This window comes from Sinocyclocheilus grahami, unplaced genomic scaffold (genome assembly GCF_001515645.1).
Source record: "Sinocyclocheilus grahami isolate Dianchi unplaced genomic scaffold, SAMN03320097.WGS_v1.1 scaffold124.1, whole genome shotgun sequence".
Classification (NCBI taxonomy): Eukaryota; Metazoa; Chordata; class Actinopteri; order Cypriniformes; family Cyprinidae; genus Sinocyclocheilus; species Sinocyclocheilus grahami.
In genome coordinates, this window is record NW_015505303.1 from 1688891 (window position 1) to 1698211 (window position 9321).

Here is a 9321-nt window from a genome sequence, read left to right on the forward strand (position 1 = left end):
TTTATTTGACCCTCTAACTCTAGCACTTTCTATTCTATTTTAATTCTACTTTATCTATATTTATCTTCTTTTTTTATTTAAAAAGACAAGCAAACACTAGCTTTCTATTTCTTCTACTCTATCTACTTGTTTTTCTTTGTGTGTGTGATATATATATATATATATATATATATATATATACACACCTTGCTACGTGTACTGCGCTAGGCTAACCGAGACTTGTCATTTGCACTTATATATTGTTGCTTTTTTGTTAGTTTTGACTGCTTTTATTGTCCTCATTTGTAAGTTGCTTTGCATAAAAGCGCCTGTTAAATGAATAAATGTAAATGTAATTGTACAACTTAACTATAACAAAAAATAAATAAATAAATAAACTTGAATACACCAGAAGTATGGGTATTCAATAATTGCCTGTGTAAAATAATTGCATTTTTTTTTACTAATATTAAATTAGTGAAATTTTTTAAATTATAACCTATTTTTAACATTAAATAGACCTATGCTGCAAAGAATCTGATTTTTTCCTTTCTATTTCTTAAGAATAATAATAGAGCATTGATGAAAATTATAACATGCAGTGTTCAAGTCATGAAACAATTTTGAGTAGCTGATTGGTTCTTTTAAGTTGGCAACACAGTAAATTTATCCTTCCTGTTTATGTTATTTATTTGCATCTCGACATGGTCCAGAATAGTATTGTGTGCAATGAGAATTTTCTTTAGCCCTCTTCCTCCCTAGCACCACCTGTCTACATCTTCTACGGGGTTCTCTCTATTGTACCTTGCAGCTTCAGCAGCATGTATCATAATTTCTGTAATTCTAAGCAGTAAGCCTTCACTCATGACAGCAGCAGTGTTGCAAATTCACGAAGAGCAATCCTACCTACACTCCATTCTTATAGATAAAATGCTGTTAAAATCTATTTCGAGAGTTGTCATGATTGAAAGTTTTATAAAAGAACATAAAAAAAACCTATAGAGAAAGACAAATAATTTTAACAATTCATTTAAGATAAGAAAGTTATAATATATATATATATATATATATATATATATAATTTTAGCAAATATTGAAATTATTATTATTTTTTTAATTAATTTAGCCTTAACATCTGGAAACAGTGGTTGAGGACCCTGCATTGTGGTATGACATCACATACCTGTTGTTGTGCTTTTTGAAAGATGTCAGGATGAGGATTTTGTACATCTTTCTCCTCAACTCGTACCCTGTCATCTATGTTGATGGGAGATGTTGCATTGCTGGACAGGAAAGTGTTATAAATTGAGGATGCCTCTTTCTTAAGCTAGGGTAAGAAAACATACATAATATTTATGTTATTTGTATGAATTAATAAAAAGAAAAAATTATGAAATCGTGGAGAGATATAAAATACTGATATTTACCTTCTCGGTTTGATGGACAGGTATCTTGCGAAACTTTTCACATGCCAGCCAGAACAAGATGTTCTCAGCACTGACCTCAGATTTCAGAAATCCCTGTGGTGAATACAGACAAATTTTTAATTTTGGGACACGCTAAGAATATGCCTCAAATCTGGATGAACTGCATCAGTAACTGTGTTGGTGGGAATATACACATGATAATTACCATGGTAAACTGCACTGTCGTTTCAAACGACTTTTGTCAGCTTATTGAATTACTGAATTAAAATTAATTTTAACGAGCAATGCTTATCTTGTATTAGCATTAAGTTAACTAATGTGAAATTTTGTTCAGGTGTTAGTAGTTAATGTTGGCCAGTAGTTTTCTTTGGCTGCTTATATTTTTTCCCCATTATGTTTCTGTTGCCTAAAAATTCTTTGTTAGGATAAATCCAGATGATGCAACATAATGCACTGCAAAATGTCCTAAGACAGGAGAAATGAAGATGCACTGTTCCAGCATTGGAAGACTGTATTTATAAGTGTTATACATGCAATGTTTTAAATAAAGAATTTGATATTTTGTAGTTATTGTGTCTGTTTTAATTGAATGCCAGTAGTAGGTTAAAAATAAAATGAATTCTATAATAAAAAATATAAAATCTAATGAAATATATTCAAATGAATTACAGTAGTATACTGATGAATTGGATTTTTTTACAGTAATTTACTGTAAAACATACAGTTTGCAACTGTAAACCAAATACAGTTTGCTACTGTAAATCTTAATTACAGTAACTTACTGGCAACAGTGGTGCCAGTAAGTTACTGTAAAAACCCTTTGAAATGTCTAACAGTGTAGCTGGCATCTCTGTTGGCCACCAAATGAAGAATTCACAGAGGTGTATCCATCTCAGAGCTCTCTCACCTAAACGCCTGAACATTTCCTTTCCCCCATAAGCTCTCTTCCAGCCACCCCTTTGAAACATTCTCCACACCTCCTCATTTCCCTATAATTACAGTGACTCATACCGTGGGCTGTTTTCCTCCTCACCTGCTTTTTTCTGATTTTACACATTTCACAATGAATTGGGGTTGAATTACTTGCTCTGCCTGGTTGGTAAACAAATGAGAGTGCCGAGCAACATGGCAGCAGCTCTCAGCAGCACTCTCTTTATTAAGAAGTGAGTAAGTACAGAACTGTATGACGTGTACACTTAGAAACTAGAAGCAAAGGCTTATATCTAGGACACCACTTCTGCTTTTGCCTTCTGAGTAAGATAGTTAGCTTGCTATATGTAATAGATGTTGGAAAACTAATAGTTGGCTATACGAATAGTGGTGCTTTACTCACTGTGAAGTAGCGTACGCCTGTTGGGTCCTCCAGGAGCCTCTCAAAGCTGACGGCCCAGCTGGCTACCTGACCCACCCCTCTGCTCCCTTCACTGGGCACGGTGGGCAGATTGGTGTTACTGCTGGAGTACTGTGATACTGACCGATCATCTGTTTCCAGTACATTCAGTTCTATCACCCATGAGACAAAGAGAATGCTAAAGAGCATTTATTATAAAATAAATGATTTTGCAGAAAATATATTAAATATTAACAGAATAAAAAGCCACCAAGAACTTTAACACACTTAAGTATACCTTTAAGTGTACTTTGTAATTGTGTCAAATTAAAATTGTACTTTAAAGTACATTTAAATCATAATGTTTTAAAATGTTTTGTCATGCTACAAAAAGTACATTGTTTTATGTGTTATATTCTAAAAGCACATGTAAAGTAATTTATAATAATTTTAACTGTAGTGTGTTTTTCAATATTACATGTAAAGTTAATATATTTGATATGTACTAAATTACAAATACAGTATATCTAAATACACTACACACTGAAAAAAATTATACTACTTTTTTTAAGGTAAGTGGTTGCAAACTATTTATTTTAGCTACATTTATATAAAACAAATTTGAAAGTTAGTCAAATAAATTTGTTTATTTCAATTTAGCTAAAATAAAGTGATTGCAACCACTTACCTTAAAGGGTTAGTTCACCCAAAAATGAAAAATCTGTCATTAATTACTCACCCTCGTGTTGTTCGAAACCCGTAAGACCTTCGTTCATCTTCGGAACACAATTTAAGATATTTTTGATTAAATATGAGGGCTCTCTGACCCTCCCATAGACAGCAAGGTAACTACCACTCTACTGCGTCACTTCTGGACGCGCTTTCACGAGTGACGCAGTAGAGACGAAAATGTGGAATAAAGTCGTTATTTTTGTTTTCTTTGCGCAAAAAAGTATTCTCGTAGCTTCTTAACTTTACAGTTGAACCACTGACGTCACACGGACTACTTTGTCGATCATCTTGGTACTTTTCTGGACCTTGAACATGGTAGTTACCTTGCTGTCTATGGGAGGGTCAGAGAGCCCTCATATTTAATCAAAAATATCTTAAATTGTGTTCCGAAGATGAACGAAGGTCTTACGGGTTTGGAACAACACGAGAGTGAGTAATTAATGACAGAATTTTCATTTTTGGGTGAACTAACCATTTAAAAAAATTTAGTGAATTTAATAAATCACTTTTTTCAGTGCATGCAAGTTTCAAAAATACAACATTAGAGGGATAGTTTACCCAAAAATTTAACTTACTCACCCTCATGCCGTTCCAATCCCGTAAGACCTTCGTTCATCTTCGGAACACAAATTAAGATATTTTTGATGAAATCCAAGAGCTTTCTGACCCTGCAGACAGCAAGGGAACTACCACATTCAGTGCCCAGAAAAGTAGTAAGGACATCATCAAAATAATCCGTGTAACATCAGCGGTTCAACCGTAATTTTACAAAACTACGAGAATACTTTTTGTACACAAAGAAAGCAAAAATAATGATACCACAAAGTATTCTCATAAAATTACGGTTGAACCACTGATGTCACATGGACTATTTTGATGATGTCCTTACTACCTTTCTGGGGCTTGAACATGGTCTATGCAGGGTCAGAAAGCTCTCGGGTTTCATCAAAAATATCTTAATGTGTGTTCCGAAGATGAACAAAGGCCTTTCGGGTTTGGAATGACATGAGGGTGAGTAATTAATGACAGAATTTTCATTTTTGGGTGAACTATCCCTATAAAGTAGATTTTAGTTTATCATAAATGTTAGGCATTACACTTGAACCACATTTCAAAGACAATAGAATAAATTGTGAAATTACATATAAAGATGTAGGCCTACTTAAGTGGGCCAAAAAGCTCTATAAACTATAATATAATAAATATAATTTGTCTAATTGCCATCAACATTCAGTTAAGTGTCTAAAAACTTTGCATTCAATTTACACTTAAGCATATTATTTTTTCATAATATTCACTTTGCTTAAAAGTGTGCTAAATTAGACTTTTTCACAAGGGTCTTTAAAAAAAAAGGTACAAAATCTTTCACTAGGGCAGTACCTTTTCAAAAGGTACACCTTTGTACCTGGTTTACCCTTAAAAGGTGCATATTAAAGGGCTCATGACATAAGAAATCAAATTTGCCTTGATCTTTTGGCATGCAAGAGGTCTTTGTACCATTAAAACATCCTTCAAATTTCATAGCTTAAAGGAGACATATTATGCCCCTTTTTACAATATGTAATATAAGTCTCTGGTGTCCCCAGAATGTGTCTGTGAAATTTTAGCTCAAAATACCCTACAGATCCTTTATTATATCATTTTGAAAATGCCTATTTTGAGTGGAAGCAGAAACACGCTGTGTTTCTCTTTAAATGCAGATGAGCTGCTGCTCCCCGCCCCCTTTTCCAGAATAGAGCTGCCCATTACAGCTTGTACCTGCTAAAATTGATTATGCTTGAATGCAAGTGTTGCATCGTGTCAAAAGGAAATAGAAATTACAGTCACTGCCGCTATACTTGTCTACACAAGATACAGTATATAGATGCGCGTTCACTTTCTTACACAGTCCACGCGTTTGAGTCTGTCAATAAGAAAAATGGAGTGAAAGAACATTCGTTTTGACGCGTTTAAACAGCTCGTTCTCATCTTTGTACAGATATCAGAAGGATCCCAGTGTAAGGAACAAGTGGACAGTTAATTTTAATGGCACTCCGGATCATGTCTGAGGATTGATCAGAGCATTTTGTTTTGTAAACGAGGCACATTGCCATGGAGAGTTCACAACGAAACATTTGTTGAAATAGGAAGCTGTACTAGATCTGACTGCAGCTGCATCACAAACCATAAGTAAATAATTTCATAATGCTTTGTCTGGAAATTACCATTTTATTTTGATTATGTTGTCAGCACACTTACATACATGCAGTAGCAAGGGGGCATTGATACTGTTTCCTATGCAATGACGTCAGCCAATCATAACAATGGCCGATTATTGAGAAGCCTTAAGGACACGCCCCTTAAAAACAGGTAATTTTAGAGAGAGGGACAGAATGAGGGTTGAAAAAAATAATTTTTTCCACATATTTATTTGTTTGTCTTTTTGTGCAAAAACTTTATTAACATTATAAGTAAACCTCAAGGAACCCCTTTAATACTTTAAATGTGCATACATTATTAGTACCTCAAGTGTACATATTAGTACCAAAATGGTATATATTAGTACCTTTTGAAGGGGTACCACCCCAGTGACATCTTTTGTACCTTTTTTCTGTAATGAAATAATGGCGTTTCTTATTCTGGTTGTTATTTTTACATTGTTTCTAAGGTAACCATTTTCGTCATTTATAGTCATTAGATGAATAAATGATGTATCAGATGGACTACCAGCTGGTAATTGACCTGGTAAGCCTTGATCAATCTGTCTAGGGGACAAGTAACAACCCACTATAATCTTCCAAAAACTTTAAACTCACTACAATCACTACAACAACTCACTACAATCTTCCAGAAACGTTAAACCTTGATCAGCTAATATTAAGCAGTTTTCTAACAGGGACAAAAAAAAACACAATTTGACCAGATTCCAACTTCCAAGAAAAAAAAAAGATTTAAATGTAATATTTTTTATATGCATGCTATAAACTTGAAATCACAAAAAAAGAAATAATAATAATAATTTCTGTGGATCTGTCCCATTTTGTCCAGTCATAAAGGTCAATTTTTTTTACATTGGATTTATATAATCTGAAAGCTGCATAAATAAGCTTTCCATATATGTATGGTTTGTTAGGATAGGACAATATTTGGCTGAGATACAACTATTTGAAAATCTGAAATCTGAGGAAGCAAAAATATCTAAATATTGAGAAAATTGCCTTTAAAGTTGTCCAAATGAAGTTCTTAGCAATGCATAATTGCAAAATTACGTTTTTTTTTATTTACGGATAGGAAATTTACAAAATATCTTCATGGAACATGATCTTTACTTAATGAAAAAATCTATAATTTTGACCCATACAATGTATTTTTGGCTATTGCTACAAATATACCCGTGCTACTTATGACTGGTTTTGTGGTTCAGGGTCACATATGGTTTTGATATGGTCACATAGGAGAGTTTTGGCTTTACAAAAAGCCTATGAGTGTGAAGGTTTTATCAATGCTGAAAAATGTGCCAATTTTTACACAATTCATCTTATTTTAGGCTATGTCACATCAAAAAGCACTGCACATGATACAGTGGAAAAAAAAAACTATGTACAAACATGCCATTCAGAGAATCTCAATATTTTGTCAACGGGCGCATGAGCTAATTTAGCCCTGTTTTGTCTTCCTCAGGCTGTGGGAATGTGAGACATGCTAAATAATCAGCTCATTAATCTGACACTTCTTTTTCTGTGCCATTCATGTTTGTGCACTGCTAAACTGTCTCGGTAAATGCTACCGAAAAAAAACTGTTAATGATGCTTTCTACAGCTCTTCTTCCGTTATTCCGGCACTTCACTCGTCACTTGTTTTTGTGGCACAGAAATGCAGTTGAGGAATTTCCCAAGCATGAATTAGAGTCACACTGATGACTAGCATCAGGCGCTTGATGATTATACTGGTGCTATCAGTCGATGATTGTCCTCACTTCCAGACAGTCACATGACTTTCTATACCTCTGTCTGTCTGTCTGCCTGCCTGCCTACCTGTTTTTTCTCTCCCGGTCTCATTATGACACTTGAACAGAGAGAGGAAACTGATGTGGTTACACCTGCCCCCAAGAACCAAATGTAAACAGGTCAATGGTAAAGTGCTAAACCTAGATGTATGTTGAACCTAGATGTCTGTTCAACAGCCACGTGGATAAAGTATGAAAACACAGTTTTCCCCTGCTGCCTTTCAAGATACATAATGGAGGGAAACATATCGTTCATCCTCCATTTCCCCTTTAAAAACCATTATTAAAGCATAACTCACCTCCATCTGAAACAGCCAGAGTCTGTGGGAAAATTAAATAATATTGATCAGAGTTGTAATAAAGTGCACTAATCAAAACTATAGATGCTGGATCACGGCGTACAGTCAACTGTGGCATTTGAGGCTCAGTTGAAGCACATTTCTTTGGAAATGAATGTCGTTTGATTCAATGCCTGCAGGTGATTGAGACAGACTGAAGGAAAGAGCTCTCCACTCGCAAGCAACAAAATGTGACACACAATTGGAGTCTGAGACAAAATGGCTGCTAATTTTCCCCCAAAATTGCATATTAACTGATATTATTGTTCTCTGATCTTCTCATTCGCAGAGGGTAATGTAGTAGAGCTTACATCTTCAATGATCTGCAGGAAAGAATCAAGCAGAAGTGCCAAAAAAGGCTTTTTAAAACTATTATTTTTCGCCCTGAATGAAAGAAAGTAGTTGCAACTCTACATTAGCTTGTTCAAGGCCACTTTTAGCCTTATAACCTGAACAGATAAGGTTACAAATAGTCAGCTCATTGTTACCAAGCACATTTTCATTATCATATTCATATTTTGTGGCAGTTCTCTGTTTGCACATACAAACCAACACACACCATTACAGTGTCACGCCCTCTGAACATACCTTAAGTCCATTGGATATCCCAATGTTGTTCCCTTTCAGAGACATATCCTTTGATTCTCATGAACTTTAGATTATTAATGAATGCATGAGTGAGTTGTTTCTGATGTGCATATGAGATGTGCTCTGAGCACAATATAACTTCCTGCTTGAACAGGAAGTCTTGCCATGGTAACATGCCGCAAGAGGAAGCGTGGGCATGTTTCAGACAGAGCTCTTTTTTGAATGTTTTTACAGTGAAACCATGGCTGCAGTTCTTCCATCATTACATAATGAATGAAGTTGTTTTTGTAGAAGAGCGGTCATTGAAAAGAAATGATTCTGTATCCGTAACATTTAACATTTGTTGCATTGTTATTGATATGTTTTTGCCAAATTCCTGTCGGACTCTGACTCACATTTAGATTAGATCAAAAATTATCGTTCAAGCAATCATGACCAAAATACCGCTGCATTTCTGTTGGTGATTGTCAATCAAGTTGCTATCGAACACAATCAAGTCTGTCATTTTGAGATAATTCAACCCAACATTTGAAAGTCGTTACTGGAATTTCTGCTAATGGCTAGCATGGCAGGAACTCCATGTGCTTGGCAACAGTAGAGAGATGAGGAAATGAGGGCTCTTCTGAAATTAGTCAAAGGGTTACCTTGTTGAGGGTGCGTGGGTGACTGTCTGACAGGGTGTTGTGTCTCCCAAGAGTCCTTCGAAAAGAGTTGCGTCGAGCAAGAATTGAGAACCCTCTAGTGATTTCATTGAAACTCAAGGTCCTCTGATTCAAAATTCACACACAAAAAAGATCATCATATTGGGGTGAATTCAAGTAAATCTCACTATATTTTTTGACTGTATTTCTGTATTATAGATATTATAGATAATTAGGAAGATATTTTATGTATGTATATGTATGTGTGTGTATATATATATATATATATATATATATATAT

At 34.7% G+C, this 9321-nt stretch overlaps 1 protein-coding gene across 2 annotated transcripts in view; it reads right to left on the bottom strand.

The window, feature by feature from the left end:
• The window catches only part of LOC107590127 (regulator of G-protein signaling 14-like), an 18272-nt gene extending 9790 nt beyond the window's left edge, over nucleotides 1-8482 (bottom strand). For both annotated transcript variants that reach the window (XM_016278738.1, XM_016278737.1), the window contains exons 1-5: nucleotides 8380-8482; nucleotides 7753-7774; nucleotides 2740-2909; nucleotides 1407-1499; nucleotides 1163-1306 (exon numbers count right to left, since the gene is read on the bottom strand). In XM_016278738.1, coding sequence (XP_016134224.1) covers nucleotides 1163-1306; nucleotides 1407-1499; nucleotides 2740-2909; nucleotides 7753-7774; nucleotides 8380-8424 — 474 coding nt within the window. In that variant the 5' untranslated portion in view covers nucleotides 8425-8482. The remainder of the gene's footprint in view (nucleotides 1-1162; nucleotides 1307-1406; nucleotides 1500-2739; nucleotides 2910-7752; nucleotides 7775-8379) is intronic.
• Nucleotides 8483-9321: the final 839 nt, after the last annotated feature.